General features: G+C 37.5%; 1 protein-coding gene across 1 annotated transcript in view; it reads left to right on the top strand.

The window, feature by feature from the left end:
• Positions 1 to 493: 493 nt before the first annotated feature.
• LOC101286414 (SAM domain-containing protein SAMSN-1) overlaps positions 494 to 22456 on the top strand; it is a 109563-nt gene continuing 87600 nt past the window's right edge. Inside the window, exons 1-3 of the mRNA XM_033417835.2 lie at positions 494 to 531; positions 2687 to 2773; positions 9254 to 9333. Coding sequence (XP_033273726.2) covers positions 510 to 531; positions 2687 to 2773; positions 9254 to 9333 — 189 coding nt within the window. The 5' untranslated portion in view covers positions 494 to 509. The remainder of the gene's footprint in view (positions 532 to 2686; positions 2774 to 9253; positions 9334 to 22456) is intronic.

Raw genomic sequence — 22456 nt, 5'->3', positions numbered from 1 at the left:
ATGGTATCAGACTGATCCATCCAGCACTAAGTTGCCCATCGGCCTTTCAATTAAAAACTTTAACAGCAACTGGTAATTATTGCCCCGATTTATTGTTTCATTAGGGATTGTACAATAGTTACATTCAATTTGCAATGTTCTTTCTGTATTTATTGAATAGAATTATTTGAAAAAGAACTTTCCCATATGAACTATTTGATTATCTTGAGATGCATTCATGTAGAAATGGCCTACCCTTTTTTTTTTTTTGCAGGGGTGGGGTAGTGAGATTTATGAAAGTTAGTTTCTTCATATTGCACGGAAATTTCCAGGCAATATGTATTAGCTGTACTTTGCCATCCAGAGTCAGGAAGATTCAGGCCCATATGTAGAACTTAGAATTTATTCCTGCTCTCCAGGACATTGCACACATGTCTAAGTGATCTAATTTCTGTTCACTTAAAATATAAATGATTAAATCTAGACTTAAATATTGGTTTCTTTTTTTTTCTAGGTCAATCCGGAGATCTATGTCTGAAAGCAAAGTATTTGGTTAGTAATTCATAAGATTACTCACGCAAATGATATGTTCTCTTTCTCTAAGAGTGATTTTCTGCTGCTAATGCCATAAAGCAACAGAAAGTAATGGATGAAAGTCAAATTGATTTGTCTTTGAATTTTATAGAAGAAATTTAAAAAAAAGAAATGTGGTTCCATTCTAATTTTAAATGGCTAAGACAAATAAACCATTGATTTATTCAGAATAATTTCCTTTTATATTAAAAAAATAATTCTTTTTGGCTTATTGGCTGACTATCTTCCAATTTCCCAACTTTAGCTTGGAAGGTCCATGCTCAAGATGATCTCTTAGATATCTTTTCATATCTAGGAATCTAGGAATGAATAAAAAAGAAATAAAAAATGGTTGAATTATGAAAGACTTTCCTCAGCATTTCAAGCACCAGAGCTTTTCTTCAGTTTCTGTGGTTACAGTACCCATAGTAATAATAGGGGCAATTGGCTTGATTTGTATTTTAATTTTAAAGTAAATATCTAATTATTTTTAGAAAGTTAATGGAAGATATCTCTCTTTCCTTGACAGAATATAGAAAAATAGAATGTTTTATACGAATTATAAAACATTTGTAGTGACAAAACAACTGGATTATTCAGTTAATAATTCATTTTTTATGCAGTTCATCAAACTTGTGGGTACCCTTTTTCCCCAGCAGCACCTAGAAGTCGGATGCTCAAATCCCCTTTTTCCTCTTTTCAAAACCAGGTTCCTGGATAGGGCATGAAAAGCACACTCAGGCCAAAGTCATGATCGCCCATGGATGCATCTACCAAGGGCATCTGCATTTTAATTGGGTCTGATATTCTTCCAGTGGCAACATCTACAGGGGCTGAGTCCCATCTCATTAGTCAAGGCCCTGTGGGCAGTAGTTGCTAAATATTTTGAATACTAGCCCTGATTTGAATAGTGCATGATCTGAAATAAAAGGAAGTAGTCACTCTTTTATTTTCCATTTATATATGCCCTTCTCATAGCATATTCAGTTTGTGCACGTAGGACTCTAGATGTGTCCATGCTAATATAATTCTTGATGATCACCTGCCTTCTCTGTAGTCAAATATGAGAGCAAATACTGACTTTAGAAACAGCACAGCATGCTGAGTTTGTGTGATGCTTTTGTCGCATTATTTAAAATTTGCTTTATCAATGGTGTGATACAGCATGTGGGATGCTTAGTCTTCAGTAAACAGATTAGAAGGGATTCCAGTTCTTTATTCTGGTGCAGTTCACTTCTTTACAACATGTCTAGACCCTGCTCCACGTGTTAGAAGGACAAGTCTGGGAAAATCATGGTTCTCCCAGTCAAGGATCTTAAGCGTTTCTTGAAACAACTCAATGTTCTCTCTACACGCTTACTTAATCATTTTGTTAAAAACAGTGAAAAGGGCTTCCCTGGTGGCGCAGTGGTTGAGAGTCCGCCTGCCGATGCAGGGGACACGGGTTCGTGCCCCGGTCCGGGAAGGTCCCACATGACGCGGAGCGGCTTGGCCCGTGGGCCATGGCCGCTGAGCCTGCGCGTCTGGGGCCTGTGCTCCGCAACGGGAGAGGCCACAACAGTGAGAGGCCCGCGTACCGCCAAAAAAAAAACCCAAAAAACAGTGAAGAATGTGGAGGGTGGAGCTACTTTAATTGATGTATAAAAAATAAATGGTTATTAATTCAAGAAAAATACTCCAAAGAATAATGTAATCAAAAGCTATCAAGAGGTATTTCAGTAGCAACCTTCTACCATCTATGCTTGAGTGCTTATGTAGTTTATGGAAATAAATGGGAGCCCACAGAACATCTGGGAGTGTCCATCAGGGACCAGAACTCCCCAGAATGGACCACAATGCTTTCTTTTTTTCCCCCGCTGCGGAGCGCAGGCTCGGGACGCGCAGGCTCAGCGGCCATGGTTCACGGGCCCAGCTGCTCCGCGGCATGTGGGATCTTCCCGGACCGGGGCACGAACCCGTGTCCCCTGCATTGGCAGGCGGACTCTCAACCACTGCGCCACCAGGGAAGCCCCACAATGGTTTCTTAACATATTACTTACCAAGTTACAACCGTGTGCTGAACTTGTTTTGATATCAAATTTCTTACACAGATGTTACCGTGAATTCTTCTAACCAATCTTCTGCTTTGCTTTAGAGGGAAAAACTGTGAATGACACAACTTGGCAGGAACCCAGCAAGCCTGAGAATGATTCCCACATCAGAAGACTCTGTCAGCTAAAAGGTAATTGCTAAATTTAGTTCAGCTGACTTTGCATTTTCCCAAAGCAGTTTAAAGGGCAGGTAAGAAAAATTTACATCTTTCTTCATTAAAATAAGCAGTGCACTGTGGTCTACTTAAAAAGGAAAAACTAATAGAATAGAATGTATACATTATTAATAGAATATATACGTGTGTGTGTGTGTGTGTGTGTGTGTAGATACACACAGACATGCAAAAAGGAAGTAGAATGTAATTAAGTTGCCTGTTGAAGCAAAGAATCAGTTGCAAAAATATTTGAAAGTCTTTAATGTCTAAAAGAATGCAAAAATACATTAACAGTTGTGATTTTTAGGTTTTCTTTAAGAATTTAAGAGAAATAAACTTGACTATTAATGCAAAATTATGTCATTTTATGATTTAAAAAATCCCAAGAAAAGCAAATTAGCAGTCAGGTATAGGAAAATGTATTAATAATAAAAGACTTCATAATTAAAATTACTTAACTTTGGGAAGGTAATGAATAAAACAGAAAGTCGTAAGAGTTCAGAAAGATGAACAAGAACATAAAAAGCTGATCTGCTTGGTATTCACCTTCCAATGTTACTGGAACAAGAAATAATTGCTCATATTAGTTATTGATTATTTAAGAGTTTCTGATTTTTAATTTTAAAAGATTTTTTAATATTTGGGGACAAAGGGAATTATAATGTATTTTTATAATCAGGAATTTAATGGTTTGATTATACACTCTGTTCAGATTTTGCCTTTTGAGCTCCATGAAGGAGCTCATAGATTTACAAAGTAATTATTTATGAAAATAATCATTTTCCTTTGAAATATATCAATTTTATCCAAGATTGAATAATGTTTTGGTAAATAGTTTTAACTTAATTTTTAAATATTCACAGATTTCTCCATTATAAATAAATAAATAGGTGAAACATTTTGGGATTATTTTAGATATTTTCTTTTAATTATAGGAAATCTTTTATTAATATTGTGTTTTGATTGGATTCTGTCTTCACCTCATGAATGCTAGCTGTATTCATTCACACCTCAGTTAGTTAATCAAACATTCATCCACCCATCCATTCATTCATCCATTTCTTTAATAAGCACGTGTTACTTTTAGATTATTGTACATTAATCTGTGAATAAAGAAGGTATAACTATATTACAGATTATTTTTAGTCATAAATTTTGCCATAAAACTCTTCAAGTATTCTATTTTCTTTAACATCCTTTTTGTAAAATGCTGTGGGTTTTGTTTTTGTTTTAAATTTAGCAGGAGTAGGTAAGTAATTCTATTATAGCTACACTGACAAAGCAGCAAAAAATCTTGGCCTGAGTTGAGGTGCTTCTGATTAGTGATCTTTTCATTGTCAGAGAACAAAAAAGAAGCCTTTAAAGAAGACTTTTCAGCTTTGATATTTCTCAGATTTTTAAGCACCCCTGTGTTCAGTCTGTGTATGTGTGTGAGTGTGTGTGTGTGTGTGTGTGTGTGTGTGTGTGTGCATGTGTGCCTAAGAAGTTCAGCTGACATTTCAGCAGTACCAGCTGAGTCACAGGACATTTCTTAGGGATTAATGCTGTGCTAGAAAGAGTTGATGGCCTGAGACCAAGGCTGTCGGTTCCATTGTAAATTGTAGGGAGACATTTAGTGGGAGAGGGAGAGCCACAAGTTGTGGACTTGAATTTTATGGGTGTAGTAGTTTCCTTTGGAAGGCTCAGGGTATTTCTAAGCAACCTGTGCCCTACATATCAACCTACAATATTTCTTTCTCATTTTAAGCACTACTATTTAGCTGTTAATTGCATAATTACTTAAGAGTGGTTTACTGGGCCTGAGGATAGGCAGACTGTGAAGTTTACTGAGGTGAAGATAGGTGAGTGCATTTTTGTTATCACCCACAGCCCGTGTTTTTATTGAATACTAATGATGAAATTGTAAAGACCATCTTTCAATAAAACAGAAGAAAACCTATAGGGAAATGATAGGAGTGACATAAACTCCTAAAGAATCTATTACAAACTTCAAGAACCAAAAAAAGTCCATTCCTCTCAATTTCAATATCAAAATGGTCTTTCCACATGACACAAGTTATATTAACAGCAATTCAGTCCTGAAGAGTATTGAGCCTGATGAAGGAAACTGCCACAGGCTATATTTAGCCAAGGATTTGTGCCTGGTATTTTAATCCATAAAGATATTCACATACCCCAATAACATGATTATGTTATGTTGCTTAAGACAAATTTTATCACAATAGTTGAGAGCCAGAAGCATTTTTAGTTTCTGTAGTCCATTTCCTTCTTCTAAGAATACTTTCATCTAAATCTACATCTGTGATACTGGGACTACATCTGTAAAATACATGCAGCTTAAATTGAGTGCTCAGGACTTTACAACTGAAAGCTTGGCATAATTTAGGTATCAAGGGAAATTAATCTATAATTCATGTTAATTGTTTTATTTTTAGCATTCTAAACAGGCAGAATATTCATAATATTCATTTTAGTAAAATTAAAATCGATTTTAAAAATATTTAAATTTATTTTGGCCTTAGTTTTATGGGGGGGAAAAAAGCCTGAAAAGAATAAACTTTGAAATCTATGAATTGGAATTTACCCAAGATCAAGTTATGATTTAAGTAAAGATATTTTCAAGAACAGGGTTTTCATTATTTTATACTAAAAAGTACAAAGAATAAAAACAAAGCAAAATTTAAAAAATGGTAAAGGAAACAAAACGCACTTGGAGATTTAGAGATTTTTTTCAAATGGTGTTACTGTGATAGACTATTCCATGAAACAGAAAATATGTGAAAATAATTGGCTATGTTTGTAAAGGATATAAGGGGCTGGATACATTCAGGAAACATGGTTCGTGATGGAAGGAAAATTCACTCTACTCATGCTGCTGCAAAATTATTTTTAAAATGAATCCTCTTTACGTATGATTTTGATGAGATTCATTATAAAAACCACATTGGTAAAGACATTAGGACCTTCCAGGGTAACACTGGAGTTACCATTAGTTTGAAATATTCTTTCTTGAATTCTAGTCAATATCATTACTTGGCCAGCCTTTTCAGAGTAAGCATAAGCATATAAATATTTCAGTTTAACTTCTCGAGATCTTATTCAGTCTTCTTCTTTACTGGCTTGATACCCTCATTTTCAAGATGGTGAATGTATAGAGTCACAGGTGCATTTACCGTTCTGCTTAATTTTCAGGGACCACAATTTGATTGAGACATTATTTCCCAAGAGCATGTACTTTAACTCTGTTTAGACTGGACTACGTGAGGAATGACAGAGAGAAGTCTGATCTCACACCTGAATGTCTGCTTCTGATGTGGGAATAAACTTCCTAAGCAAAGGCTGCTTGCCACAGCAGGCCTCTTTTATTTCTAAGGAAGCCTTTCTGAATTGAATGACAAGAACACTCTGAGTTCTAGTGTTTTATACAAATGAATCTTGGTATCCCTTCAATTCTTTAGGAGAGTTCTTACTAGAATTATAGTTACATGAGTATGGTCCGAAGTCTAATTTCCATTAGAATCACCTAGAAGCTGATTAGAGATATTGCTTTTTTAATCAAATCCCATTTTTTTTTCCTGCATCTGCATTTGAAGGGCAGTTGGAGTCCGAATGTTTATGCTGGAAGATACATTCTTATGTACACTGTCTTTTGTGACCCGCTGATGTAGTTCATGCATGTACAGATAATCTATTGCTACAACAAACCACCCCAAAACGTAATGACGTGAAGCAAAATGTTATTCGGCTCATGGATTTTGCCAGTCAGAGATTCAGTCAGGGTAGTGCTTCACAACGTCTGAGGCTTCCTCTAGGAAGACTTGAATGACTGAGGCTGGTGGCTGGAGTCATCTAGAGGTTTCTTCACTTACATGTCTGGTACTTGTCTGGGATAACTTCAGGTTATCCCAGGGCTCAGCTGGGACTGTCAACTGGAGAACTAATATGTGGCCTCTCCATGTAATTTGAGCTTCTCCCAGGCTAAAGCCTGGGTTTCAGGAGGGAAAGACATGAGAGGGAGCTTCACACATCACACAAGGAAGTGTCTTGAGAGTGAGTATTACAAGAGACCCAGGTAGAAGCTGCCAGCCTTCTTCTGACCCAGACTTAGAGGTCACAACACATCACTTCCACTGCACTCTCCTGTGACAAGCAAATCACTATGGCCAGTTCAATTCAGCAGAAGGAGAATTAAACTCCATTTCTTGGTGGAGGAGTGCTAAGGTCACATTGCAGAAGAACATGTGCTATGGGAGATATTGTTGTGGCTGTCTTTGGAAAATATAACCTGCATATTGCCTAATTCAACTATTGCCTTTGTTGCTGCTTCGGACCAAATTGCTCCTATCTTTATAAATGTTTTTGGCAGGGTAACATTTGGGAGGTTAGAAATAAATGAAATGTATAAGATTACAAAACAAAGAGTTAATCTTCATAAAATGCCATTTTCCTGGTGTCCCTTTCTTCGTCCAAAACCCTCATAAATCTCCCATTTTTTAAGCAGAGGCCACAAATGGGTAGTTTTGGAAATAAATTTGTTTTGAGAAAAAGCTTGTTTAGGCCGTACAGTATTTTAAAAATCAAGAAATTTTACCTTAAAATTCATATATTTATACTCTATTGAGAAACATGAGGGACATTGCCAATCCTGGGTCCAAAGTCTGAGGTGATTTCTGTTGAGAGAGCTGAGAACAATGGCTGCCCGTTAGCAATGGCGGACAGACCTTCACCTCACCACAGATCTCCCAATGTCTCCTTGACAAAATTCACTTCATTGAGTTAAATTACTTATTTGCCTTCTGTAGATGTTTATATTTGCAGCACTGGTCTCGTGGGTTATGTCCACATTCCTCCACCTGGCACTCAAGGTCCATTGCCATTTGGCCTTACTCACCCACCCAGGCTCACCTCCTCTTGTGCAATATCTAGAACTGCCCTCTGACGTGACCAATCTCAATTTCTACATTTAATTCAACATGTTCCACTTATTCCACACTATAGGCTAGTGTTCACAGTATTGCTGCTGTATCTAACTTTTCCTTTTCTTCTGCCTTTCCAAACAATCTCCATTCTTCAAGCTTCCACTGGGGCCCTGCATCTTCTGGGAGTACTCTGGGTCCTGGTGCTCTCTTCCCACCGTAGTGTATGAATCACTCATCTTACTGCCTTGCACTGTTATGGAAGTGATATAAATGCATTGTGCCCATCCCTCGCTCTGTGGCTTCCAGATTCGAGAGTACAGGAGTCTACTTCACTGGTGTTTTCCTGAGCCCAAAAGAGTAATTATAGAGGGAGCTCTCCAAAATTCAGTTTCGAGGGATCACAAAAAAGAAAAGAATTGAAAAGGAATATAGGAACAGAGGAAAGATTTTTTTTTTCTAAGTACAGAAAATAAATTTTAAGAAAAAGATGTAAAAACTCTGTTTCTACCATTCTGTGTGATGGCAGATCTTTCTTCAAAGAGGCAGATCACAAAACCAGCTCATTTTAAAATTTCAGCATTTTCTGGAGCCCTGTAGTGTGGTGACTCTGATGTGAAATATTAACTAGGTGGTGTAAATAATTCTGAGACTGAGCTGTGAATTTAATATATCTTTTAACCATAGCTATAGTGGGGATGGGGGGATAAACCTGCTTCTGTTTTTCACTATGCGTGGAAGGTAGGCCTTGCCTCTTCCTTCCTCCCCCTCAGAATACAAGAATGAGGAATAGTGGAAACTTGAAGTAGTAGTAGTGACTGGAAGTAAAAGGGAGTGAAGGTGAAAGAAAAAGTCATTGGCCTGGAGGCCAGGTGATTTCTGTGGGTCTCAGTATCCTCATCTGTAAACTACGGGGCTTGGAGTAAGTGATCCATGAAGTCCTGTCTTCTTTTAGCGCACTGTGTATGTCAGATTTATATAAATGGAGCCCGTTTTACAGGGCCTGAAAGGGAAATGCTGCTATCTTTTGAAAAGGTTTCATTTAGCTGCAAGCAAATGGATGACACACTCCAAAGCTTTTACCAAAGCAGGCAGAGAAGAATTTCAACATAAATAATTCATGTTGAGAAGACATAAGCTAATGAAGCTCAAAATGCCAGGGATGGAAAGCTCGGTTTAACAGAAACAAGTGAGGTGATAACATTACCTCATAGCATTTTGGAGTTAGAAGTGGTTTAGTAGCTCAGATGCTACTCTTTTATAAGTGGGAAGGAAACTGAGTCCCAGAAAAGTTCCATGGCTTGCTCAAGGACACAGCTGGTCAGAGGCATCCTTTGTTTTTTTTTTTTGTTAAATTTCTATTTTAGTTTGATTGGTTTCTTATAAGAACAGTGTATCTTTAAGAAAGTAAACATTCATGGTCTAGTCAATATAAGGCCTTAATAGACTAAAGAAAATTTTTAGGTATTCAATTGCACTTAAACTTCTTAAATCTTATAATTTCTGATAATCTCTGTGTAACGCTTACCTCTTTTCATAGATCTAAATGAAGATGATTTTCTTTTGAGTAATAATAGACATACTCTTCAAGGAAAAAAACTCCAAGGCACTTCTTATCAGGTAATGTAAATAATCAACATTTACATGGTGTTTGGTGAAAATCATCTTGTTATAGTTGTGTACGTGGTGTACAATACTTAGCTTTGTAGCTATTTTGTATTTAGTTACTGCAGGCTGTTTTGTAATTCATAGGCTTATGTCTCTGTGAATTGGAATATAAATGAAAAAATTAAATGATGATGAGTTAATAAACCATTTTGATTATGCAAAACATCATGCTCTATAGCCTCTTGATAAGTAACTCTGAACTTGATAAATTAATATACTGGGATTTTCTCTGGCAAAACCTGTGCTAAGTGTTTAGAACTCTCTGGCAATCTTCAGTGAGGGGCATGTCCCTCATGTTTTATGCTTGATGTAAAAACATATACTGTGATTTCTGACATAGCCCTTTAAAACTTGCATTAATTAGCCCAGGAGTTCAAGCAATTAAGCATGTCTGAACCTTGGGCCTCCCTAATAATAACAACATAGCATTAATTAACAGCCAAATCATTGCTATTCACCCTGTAACAAAAAATCATATATGAGTCAATAGGGCCAACTCAGTCATCATACTGATTTTTGATATTTTTCTGACAGCCATAGGGTTCTCTTTAATCATTCTGATGGTTTTATTAGAAAATTTAGAACTGACCTTCCTCAGCACAGTAGATTGATCCACAGGCAGTTGGTAGGTAGCATATGAATTATGAGGGGTTGATTTGGTGAGGAAAGGGAACTCAAATTCCTAAATCCAGCCTGATTTCTGAGGCTGTCGGAGGTCCTCCGATGAGTTAGACAGTGGACCGTAACTTTTGATCAAGCACAGCTCCTGCTGGCTGCTCTGATGCCGCCGGAGCTATAGAACTATGCTCCCGAGAGAGGGCTGCTGCGCCAGCTTGCACTTTGCCAGGAAGTCTGTCAACCAATGGGTTCTCCTGCAGTGTACGGTTGAGAGCTCTGAAAACAGACAGGGCTCTGCTGGAGTCTTAGTTTGGCCCTCGTAGCTATATGACCTTGGGCAATTTACTTAATCTCTCGATGCCTCAGTTTTCATCATCTGTAAAATCAATCTATAAAGAACCTATATCTCATGGCTGTCATGAGGATTAAGTGAAATACTTCATTAAAGCACTTAGCCTCATGGCTGGCATTTAAGAGATGTTTTTAAAAATTTAGTTGTTGTTAGAGAGCCTCGTCTCTTCTCTTTCCCCTTCCTTCTCCTCTTACTCTTTGCAAGAATTTAATGACCCTTTCACGAGCACAGCTGGTAGATTATCTCTGAAACATGCAGTCTCATCCTCCCAAATTTAGATGAGCTTAAGTGAAACACTGTCTGATAGCAAGGAAAAAATAACAACTGGTTTATAGTAAGAGCTCCCCTGACATGTTTTGTGCCCAGAGGAATTCTTCTTTAGGTCTTTAGTAGAAAAATAGAACTATCTCTTAGAAATAAGAAAATGATATAGAACATTCTTAGACTAAAGGGTTAAAGGTAAATCTTTAACACCAAACTTTCTGTACAGTTTAATTGGCTAAGAAATGATTCTTCTAGAATGGTAACCATTCAAATGTACTATGTAGTTTATCAGTAAAGATTAGTTGAGGGAATTCATACCCAGTGACAGATAGGCAGGAGCTATCTAATCTAGAAATCTTCATTTGAGAGTTGGGAGGTGATCTTATCTATCTTTAATATCCCTCTTCTTATTCACAGTAGGCATTCAGTTGAGCTTAGTTAATTAAGAAACACTTTTTCTGTATGACAGAATACTTCAGTGTAACAGAGTATTATTAAATATTAAGCAGCGCTATGAAAATTATTAATATATTAACTCCTTGTGACTGAGGAAAAGAAAAGTAGAAGCAGTTTACCCTTTGAAAGATGAAGGAGAGAGGGAACCATTCTCTGGTGAGAAGGGGAAACTGGCCCTTTGGTGGAATCCATAAGGATGGACTTTGGCATAGACTGTGGCCTCTCATCATGTGAGCAAATGACTTACCAGAGCATCGTTTCTCCAAGTGTGGCCTGGGGACCATCTATATCAAATAACTTAGGGTATTTTTTTAAAATGCAGATTTCTGGGCCACACCCCGGTCCAACTGAATTATCATGTCTGAGGTCCAGGAATCAGTATTTTTATGTGAGTTTCCAGAGGAGGCTCAGTACATGAACCATGAGACTCTGGGAACCAGATAGTTGATGAGAACTTGTCTGCAGACTTGATGTCTCACGTATTTTCACTTTACAAGCTCCAACTAGGTTCAGGTCTGGTCTGGGAAGAGAACAGCCTCCTGGAAAAACCAAAGTTGAGAGTTGTTCCATATTACAGGAATGATATGCATTCATTACAGAACTTTTTAGAACTATATAAAAGTAGAAAGGATCAAAATACTGAATAATATCTTAAAAGGGTGAATATGTTCATATCACTGGCAATTTTACTGAATATCATTAACATGGGATAAAGTTCATAAGATGTAAAACATATTATAGTTATTATTACCCTAGGACCATGCCTACAAAATACATTTTGGACAATACAAACATTCAGAATAAAAGATTTAAACATGAATTGAATTTCCAGCCACAATACATTCAACCAGACATGCTTCCTTCATGTTCTCAAACTGAGAAGATGATCTCAGAAGTAAAAGAAAGTACAAGGAACCAAGTGGCCGGAGTGGGGGAAGATATTTATGGAATGCTTTCTCTGATACTGACTTTACTCCGTGAATATTTTTGTCTGCTTGGCCTGGGATTAGTTTGTTGGAGGACCAGGCTTGCAGGAGAAGTGCTCAAGGGGAGAGTTTGAAGCAAAGCCAGCTGCCTGGTACTGTGATCATTATAACGACCATAAAGAACATCTTGCGGCAACTTGACTCCCAGCCTTGATTTTTGTATCCTTGTTCTTGTTTGTTCTTTTCCGGCAGCATTCAGTTGATGGCTCAAACCTTCTGTAGCATATTGAAAAGGGTATAAAATATGCAGTAATACGGACTTTGGGCTAATATATTTTCAAAAATGTTTCATGCCTCATTTCTCATGTAAATTCTTTGGTTGCATTCAGCCTTCAGAGCACCATTCATATTCATGATATAGAAGAAGGATAACATTTATTACTTTCAGTGCTAGTGGTATTCAGCAATGTCAAGTACCTCCAGCCAGGAATGCACCAAAACATTTTCTCCCTGAGCAACTTCCGTGGAAAAAGTGTTGCTGAATGAATGAATTTTTTAAATATTAAAATAAATATTTATATTTATACACAATATATTTATAAAATATATAAATATATTTATATATTTATTATATATTTACATATAAATATATAATAAAAATATATTTTATTATATCTATTTACATGTAAATATATGTTTATATTTTTATAAAAATATATGTATATTCCTCAAAACCTTAGGTTCCCTAAAGTTAGAGTGTTAGATCACTCCATACGCTTTCAATCAATTTCTTTCTTTCGCGGTACGCGGGCCTCTCACTGCTGTGGCCTCTCCCGTTGCGGAGCACAGGCTCCGGACGCGCAGGCTCAGTGGCCGTGGCTCACAGGCGCAGCCGCTCCCGGGCACTCGGGATCTTCCCGGACCGGGGCATGAACCCGTGTCCCCTGCATCGGCAGGCGAACTCTCAGCCACTGCGCCACCAGGGAAGCCCCCAATCAATCTCTTTCTTGATGTTCTTTTCTATGGCAACTGTAAGGATAAGTATTTGAATTGTCAGCCTCCCCTGCAGTTAGGGGTGGTCATGAAACCCAATTCTGGCCAATGAGATGTAGTCAGAAATGCCTGGGGAGGGCTTTCTTTTTTGAAAAAAAATAAAGCAAAGCTTCATGAGGAGAAAGCTTTGTCCTTTGCCCTTCACCCTCCCTGGAGCTGGAACTTGATATCTGGTAAGTTAGCAGCTATCTTGCAACCCTCAGGGCAAAAGGCACATGTTAAGGATGGTGAAGCAGGCAAATGTGTGGAGCATTACTCATCATTGACATTCTTGAGTAACTGCATCAGCATTGGACCACCTATGTCTGGACTTCTTATTGTGTGGAAATATAAGCCCCATACTTGTTTAAGCCACTATTGTTAGGTTTTCTGTTCCTCAAAGCTGAATGTATTCCTAACTGATATACTTTATTTTTAAAATGGTTACTTCTGCTAATACTGAATCCTAATTGGTTTAAGATATTAGACCCAAACTGTGCTCACAGAGTTGGATGATGTCTGGAATCAGCTCTGACTGTACAATCTAGACTAGCCTCCTTCAATTCTCAAGCAGTGTAATCACCATCTAGAGTTGGGAGTTAGTCATTTAGCCTGTAAGATGAAAATTAGATTAATAACAAAAAATCTATGGACTACATACAGTTCATTGGCTATATATATATACTTAAAACTGTATCCAGTACAGCACAGCATTGTTGGGAAAGGTGTGTATATTAGATCAAAGCAGAATTGCTTTTTGGTGAGCTTAACTGAGGTCATGACACCAAGTGACTAGGGAAGAGCTTTAAGGTTATGCTGTGATCCTCTTGTTAACAAGCAACAGAGGCAGGTCCCTCATTAGGTTTCATCAGACAACTTTTCTGTGGTTCTAAGCAAAGTTGTGAACAAACCATAAGGCGGGAAAAAAAAGAGGCCAAAATGACAGATTATTTAAATAGCTCCTGAAAGTGTCAACTAAAAAATAGTCTTTACGTGTGATGTGATCACTTAAAGATGAACTAATGATGTTGTGCATTGCTCTTATTTTCAAGTACTTTCTTCTCCATTATATAACTTTAGCTACTATATTATCTGTTGCTGCATAACAAATTACCCCTAAATTTAAGGGCTTAAAATAGCAAACATTTATTATGCCACAGTTTCTGTGAGTTAGGAGTTTGGCAGTGGTAAAGCTGGGTGATTCTAGCTCAGGGTCTCTCATGAAGTTGGAATTAAAATGGCATCTGAAGGCTGCCTAAGCCGAAGGAACTGCTTCCAAACTCCCTCTCGTGGCCGCAGCCAGGAGGCCTCAGCTCCTTGTGGGAGGAGCTGTTTGGAGGCATCAGTCTCTCACCGTGTTGGACTTCGCATGGGGCTGCTTGAGTGTCCTCGCAGCATGGAATTTGGCTTCTCCCAGAGTGAGTTGTCTAAGACACAGAGTAAGAAGGAAACCAAAATGCCTTCTAAGATCTAGTCTCAGAAGTCAGATACCATCACTTCCAGCTTTTTTATTTGTTAAAGGCAAGTTATTAAATCCAGCTCATACTAAGGGGAGGGGACTTATGACCCATCTTTTGAAGAGAGCAGTATAAAACAATTTGTGGGTATATTTTAAAACCACCAGAGCTACCTAATAATATTTTGAGGCTACAGGTGGAGGTGGATTCCTGCATCCCAAGACCAAGATTATAACTCATTTCACAAACAGAGAGAAGTAGAACTCTATTTGGTAGCTAGAATAGAATGTAACCTCTTTTTTTTTTTTTTTTTAACTTTAAGACTTTAAAGACTGACTTTAATTGGTATTAAAAAAACATTGAATGTTATGTAATGTACATTTTTGTCTCTGGTGAAATGAAGTTAAAATCAGACTAGATCTTATTTCAGTATCCAAAGTTATACTCTATCTATCTATCTATCTATCTATATTCCCTTTTAAAGCAAGGGAAAGAGTTTAAGCAACCTTCATTTTAACTTTTAGTTTATTCACAGAAAAGGAAATGGCTGGTAGTAACAAATGAATTTTATGAATGAGCTGTGTTATCTAGCCAAGTTCTAATTCTAAATATCTGTGGGCATTTTCACCTCTTGATCATCTTAAAAGATTGATAGGAATTATTTGGGTATTTCTCAGTATTATTCTCATTTTTAAAAATTAATTAATTTATTTATTTTTGGCTGCGTTGGGTCTTCGTTGCTACATGCAGCTTTCTCTAGTTGCAGTGAGCGGGGGCTACTTTTCATTGCAGTGCGTGGGCGTCTCATTGTGGCATCTCATTCTCTTATTGTGGAGCATTGCCTCTAGGCACGAGGGCTTCAGTAGTTGTGGCTCACGGGCTCTAGAGCACAGGCTCAGTAGCTGTGGCGCATGGGCTCAGCCGCTCCACACATGTGGGATCTTCCCGGACCAGGGTTCGAACCCGTGTCACCTGCATTGGCAGGCGGATTCCTAACCACTGCGCCACCAGGGAAGTTCCAGTATTATTCTCATTTTTAAAAGAATTATATAATTTAAAAAATGACTAGCAAACATATTCTGGTAACTTAAACTGTGCCAAACTAGTTGATATCTTTAAAAGGGAACACAAGCCTGAAAATGTGGGCCTAATTCTTTAAAAATCCATGTGCTACACTCAATGGCAAAATGAAATCCGATCACTCAGTACTAGTTTCCATCACTTCAGCTACTCTGTCAGTTTCTACATTTTGCCTCTTGGTTTTGGTCTAGAACTTGTGGACTTCTGCCTAGCTTTGGTTACTATAAAGTAACCAAACTTGCTTTACCTTTATATGAGTCATAACTCTTGACTTTGGACTTGTTTAAACTCTCTGTGCCTCAAATTCATTATGTGTAAAATGATGCTAAGAAAAACTTCTTATGATTGTTATAAATATTAAACGAAGAAGCATATGTATACTACCCCTAGAAGATATTCAATGAACATTTATGTCCTTTCCCTAAACTCTTCTTAATCCCATTTTAAGACTTCCCCTCAGAATAAAAGTTGAAATTCGTGTCTGTTTTCTATTATAAACTCTATCCAGTGCCTTTTGCTGTAGGCTTGTGGTGCCCTGGGTAGAAACCGTGCTTAATGCCAGGTACTTGGATTTTTCAAAAGAGTAGAAGTTGACAGTAAGGACCTTACATTGACAGGAACCAAGCATAATAAAAATATCCTGTGCTATTGATGCAGGAAGGGGAACCTCTTCCAGGGCCCAAGGATGAGCTCTTGTCTAACACTCAGAAATGAATTGCCCAAGGAGACACACGTGCTGACAAAACAAGAGACTTTATTGGGAAGGGGCGCCCGGGCAGAGAACAGCAGGGTAAGGAACCCAGGAGAACTCTGCCACATGGCTTGCAATCTCAGGTTTTACGGTAGTTGGGTTAGTTTACTGGTTGTCTCTGGCCAATCACTCTGACCCAAGGTCCTTCCTGGTGGCGTGAGCATCACTCAGCCAAGATGGATTCCAGTGAGAAGGATTCTGGGAAGTTGGTAGGACATATGGACTAGAGTCTCCTCTCTCCTTTTGACCTTTCCTGAATTCTTCCCATTGGTGGTAGCTTGCTAGTTCCACATTCCTTACCAGGATCTCCTGTTGTAAGATAACGCATGCAAGTGGTTACTACGGTGCCTGGCCAGGGCGGGTGGTTTCAGTCCCCTAATACTATGATGCCAGATATGACCCAACTCCAAATGTATATTTAGTTTGAGTTTAAACTCCATCAGAGTTTCAAAGAGAGATACCCATTATGTACCCAATGATGGAGGGCATTAAGGGAAGAAGAAATAGACGGCTTCATAAACCATTTTTCTGACCCTAACTTTCTACCAAACTTCTTCTGGGCTTTGGACCATGTGTTGGGACTTGAGTAAGTGAGGGGTTGGGAGTGAATTCACTATACATATAATGTATATATACTATATGTACATACATGCACATATGTATTCATCTTTGTATACGTGTATGTAACGATCAAGTTACCGATGAAACATTAATCACTGTACTTTGATAATGTGATAATTTTGGTTGAGGAAATGAATCCTTTCCCAGTTATTCTGGTATCTTTGTACAGTTTTGTTTTTGTTTGTTTTAAAGAATGTCAGCATCAATCTTCTTTTCTTTTTTTAACATTAAAAAGGGTGACATTTGAATGTTGAAGTTCTTCTCACTCCCAAGACATATTAAGCCTACTGTATCATATTTAAGTAGTTTCTCCATCTCTTTCCCAATAATTTTAATGCCATGAGCATTGTTTTCTATAGTTCTTTGTTACATTTGTTTTCAGCTGGCACATGGAAGTGTTTTTAGAGAACATAAAAAGACTTGTCCTTATTGAGAAAGTTCCTGACCCAAGAGAAGCATTTCCTTCAAAGAAGGATGAGTTTTTAATGTAAAAAAACTTTCCCTAGGGCTTCCCTGGTGGCGCAGTGGTTGAGAGTCCGCCTGCCGATGCAGGGGACACAGGTTCGTGCCCTGGTCCGGGAAGATCCCACATGCTGCGGAGCTGCTGGGCCCGTGAGCCATGGCCACTGAGCCTGCACGTCCGGAGCCTGTGCTCCGCGACGGGAGAGGCCACAACAGTGAGAGGCCCGCACACCGCAAAAAAAAAAAAAACTTTCCCTAAAATTTAGCAATTTCTCTTGAGACATGGAAAACTTTTTAGTGTTATAAAGTATATCACCTTTGTGTGCCAACTCTCTCGTATGACATTGAAATCCTCAGATCACGTCAACCACCTTCCTTTCCTTGTTGAGCTATTGCTAAACAGAGGTTCAGGGAAAGGACATGTTTTAGCAGGTATGGAAACATTTCCAGGACACTCATGTACAGCAGCAAGTCTTGTAATATTATGGGCTTGAATAGACTGTAAATCCTCTTTGCAGTTCTTTTTCCAGATTGGCTTTTGGGAACACTATAAGCTAAATTATACAACTTCCCTTGATTATTATTTCCCAAGATGTAATATAAATTTGCAGAGTCTGTGGCAAATAACCATCTATAACAAATCATTTTCTTTATGTAGGTACAAATATAATAGTTTCAAGATATCTCCATTTATGGCCCGCTCTTCCCAAAGATAATTAACATGTTAACATCTAAGTTTCTATAGTTTTCTTCTCAACAGTACTTTTTTGTCAAAGGAATGATAGCTGTGCTAGGTAGGAAGAGGTGATGGAAAGGTACTATTTAAATATTACTTCTATTCCCTGAAAAATTACTGTACCCTACCTTTGCTGTTTCCCATGCCTTCTGAGTTTTTAATGACTAGTTAAAATATCAAAGAGCTGTGGGGAGAAAAACAACTGAATCTCAATGAATACTAGAAGGACTTCCCCGATGAAAATAAGGCTATGCGTTTGGGAAGACTAAGAGATAATTAGAACAGAATCAAAAGAACTGGATCAAAGGACCTGGAGCTACCACTGACTGTGTTCTTAGGCTATGAAATTCATATTTCTGTGCCTCAGTTTTCTCACCATTAAGGTGTTGGACTAGATGAATACAAGGCTTTTTCAAATGTTAATAATCTGTGATTAATAGTAGCTCATTCCCACTTTTTCCTTGATACTCTTCTGAGGTCCAAGAGTTTATATAAGGTAGCAAAATGGATACATATATAATGTAATGTCCCTAAACTTATTTGAGCAGCAATGCATTCCTATGATCCAGCTCCTCATTTTGCAGACATATAGGGAAGTGAAATGGCTTGCTCAAGTGCACATGTCTAGTCACAAAGCAGAGCATCACAGCAGAGCAGTCACTTATCTGCAGTCCAAGGCTGGTTCTATTAAACCAGGTTTTCCTGACACTTTTCATTTATTTATTGTGTATGTTAAATTATAACTCCTAGATACAAGGGTTGTATTTTTTTCTATGTAATTTACTATACCCATAGCTCCGTATAGTGTTAGGAATCCAACAGGTGCTTAAAATAAATTAATTAATTTGTATACTGGCTCTTAAATTTCTTATCATTCACATTTTTTGGTCAGCTAGAGACTGTACCCCCCCCAAAAAGAAATGTGCTTATGAACTGTTCCAGAAACTTCTTCAAAATTTCAAAGCAGAGGATATTACATGGAAGTAGGAAAGATATTGCTTCTGCAGCCTTTCCCCTTAAACCAACACAACCTCATTTGCATCTCTGACTTGTGTAATCCTGGCAGCTTCCAGATGGCTTGGCAGTGTCTCCACGTTAAAAGATAGACCGCAACCTACGGGTCAATGAGCAAAGAGCAGTCTTGGCTACTCATACAGAAATGGGGAGAGATGGCTGTGAACTTGTAACTTCCTTGCGTCTTGGAAAATAGAGCCTAGATGACACATTATTCCAAGACCAGAATTATGCACCCCAAAATCTGCTTGAGAGGGAGAAGAAGGAGCCAGAAATCTGTTAGAACTTGAGTAGGTGATTTGTATTTATCTAGTGGGATAAGCCTGTTACACAAAAGGCTTTATTAGACATGCTAAATTACATTGCTTAGCTGTTCGAATGCCTGCTAATCCTCTAGGCAAATGCGTTTCCTTTCCGCACCTTACTTGGTGCAGTCTTTCCTGTGAATAACCATCACATTTTATTTGTATTTCTCATATGACACACATTCACCTTTTCCTCCAGATGTATTTTTCACCAACTGTTCAGTTCCCATATATTTATTGAGCATGTTAGAGACCGGGGTTGAGATGTGCAAAACAGCTCTGGAACCCCAAAGAGCTCACCTTTCAGGGGAAGGGACAGACACAGAAACTTAGGTGACTGTTTTCTAAAATCACTCATATTAAGCAATGAGCATCACAAGGCAGACAAAATGTCTTATTCTCTTTTGCGTCTCCCAGAGGTTAGGTGCTCAGTAAATATGTGTTGAATGAATGAGTAAATATCTTATAAGGCTTCTAGGAGAATATATTCTATTTCATTAATTAGTGTAGGCACCTGCCTATTCATTCAATGACTTATTTTATTGTGCCCAACCCTATTTTAAGTGCTGATACAGTCTTCATTTCATTTCAATTTCTATCACAAAAATAATACATTTTCTAATTATAATTATGTAAGTATATTTAACATCAACATGGCAATTTTTCCACCAGTTATTTCTTCAATCAATATTTCTTTTGTGTAAATGAATTATTTCCAAATTGTTTTTTTAGCTAGTTGTAGTTCCAAAGAAAGCAGTGAAATAAACCTCTGAGATGAAACTTGTTTGCATTGATTGATTCTAGTTCATAATCCTCTTGGTTTTATTACTGTCCATTGAGTTACTAAATGTTAATTGATCATTGTGACCTTACAAATTATCTTTTTAGAGTATGTTTTAGGTCATAAATAGAGAGTAATCACTTTCACAGGAAAGAGAATGGAGATACAGTTTTGGCAGAAATAGATTTGATTAAAACAAACCTATATTCTTAATACATTTTTAAAATTATATAATTTCTCCCAATTATAGAAGTAATATGTCTTCATTGTAGAAAACTTGGAAAATGCCGAGTATATAAAGAAGAAAGAAGGCACTTAGAGGGGGGGTTTATACTTTTTATACAAATTTGCATTCTGATTTTCCACTTAACAGTGTATTGTGTGCATTAAAAAAATCATTTCTAAAGCCCTAAGAATTGGCAAAATTTGAGTAAATATGTGAAAAGTCATAAGACTACGAGGTTCAGAGAAATCGTCAATGTAAAATACATGAAACTACTTGAAGTTTCACTTCAGGGTGTTCATTAAAGCTTCCTTTAAAAATAAACCAAGATAATAGGTTTTTAAAAACCTCTATTTCCGCTTTTGAAGAAATTATGTGCTATAGATGTCAGGTGATCTGGTTTTTTCTATTTGAATACTTGCTAAAGAGATCACTAGGAGGAAAAGTTTTCTAAATCAGAAATTAAGAACAAAAAAAGAACAAAGGGAAATTATTTTACTTCATTCAAGGTCTATCATGTTACTTTCCAACTTCCTTTTCATTAGTAGCATAAAGAGATCACAGTTCATACAGTTAGATGATTTGGATTTACTTAATCTCCATAAGCCTCAGTTTCTCCTGTGTAAAAGGAAGGGGATAAAATTAGAAGAGATTTAAATTCCCTGGTAGTGAAATACATATATGAAAGAGAACACATGTATAAATATATGTGATATTAAATATTCATATGTATTATATATAAAGACATATATAAAAGAAGATATATATTATATATTATATTTTATATAAATATATGAAGATAGGCCTATAAATCTATATACCTGATACTTATCCTCTATATTGGAGAACCATATTTAACTTATAAATCAAAACCCTGAGTTTGGTTGGTCTTAATTTGACCATCAATACCAGATAACTAGTAACTAGATAATTAGTTGGTTCCTAAAAATCTTGTGAGAAAGAATATTGGATTAAAAATCAGAATATTTGGGCTTCCCTGGTGGAGCAGTGGTTGAGAGTTCGCCTCCCGATGCAGGGGACACGGGTTCGTGCCCCGGTCCGGGAAGATCCCACATGCCGCGGAGCGGCTGGGCCCGTGAGCCATGGCCGCTGAGCCTGCGCGTCCGGAGCCTGTGCTCCGCAACAGAAGAGGCCACAACAGTGAGAGGCCCGTGTACCGCAAAAAAAAAAAAAGTCAGAAAACTTGATTCTCATCCTAGCTCTGTTATTAATGAATTATCTTCCCTGGATAAGCCACTTATCTTCTCTGGGTTTTCTCTTTTTTTAAATAGGGTGGTAGACTAGAAGTCCAGTAATTTCCATCCTGGCTCATAAAATATGATTGTAGGACTAATCCAGTTCAATAATTCATTGGTGCTATTTTCTAAAAACTGTTCTATCATCCTAATAGTCAAGCAAAGTGTCAGAAAATGATGTGTATTTAATCCAACACTTGTAACAAAATTTTTACATTATTTAAGGAATGTGAGCCAAGTGAACTAAAAGATATGCACATTTACATATAAAAATACAGTATATAAATATTAAAATATATGTATGAAAATATTAAATTTATATTCACATATAATTACCATTTTATTGAAGGAAAACAATAAGTAAGCAAAATACAATAATTTTTAAATTTCCTCTCATTTCTCAATTCCTAATCCTGTTTTTTGCATCATTACATTTTGAAGAAATAGATATTTTACCAAATCAAGTCCTCATCCATTTATTCATTCATTAATTTCATATTATTTATTTATTTATTTTGGGGTACGTGGGCCTCTCACTGCTGTGGTCTCGCCCGTTGCGGAGCACAGGCTCCGGACGCACAGGCTCAGCGGCCATGGCTCACGGGCCCAGCCGCTCCGCGGCATGTGGGATCTTCCCAGACCGGGGCACGAACCCGTGTCCCCTGCATCGGCAGGCAGACTCTCAACCACTGCGCCACCAGAGAAGCCCTCATATTATTATTTTAACTAATTCATGTGGAG

Source organism: Orcinus orca, chromosome 5 (assembly GCF_937001465.1).
Source record: "Orcinus orca chromosome 5, mOrcOrc1.1, whole genome shotgun sequence".
Classification (NCBI taxonomy): domain Eukaryota; kingdom Metazoa; phylum Chordata; class Mammalia; order Artiodactyla; family Delphinidae; genus Orcinus; species Orcinus orca.
Note: the sequence above shows the minus strand (reverse complement) of the source record. Positions and strands in the feature narration are given on the sequence as shown.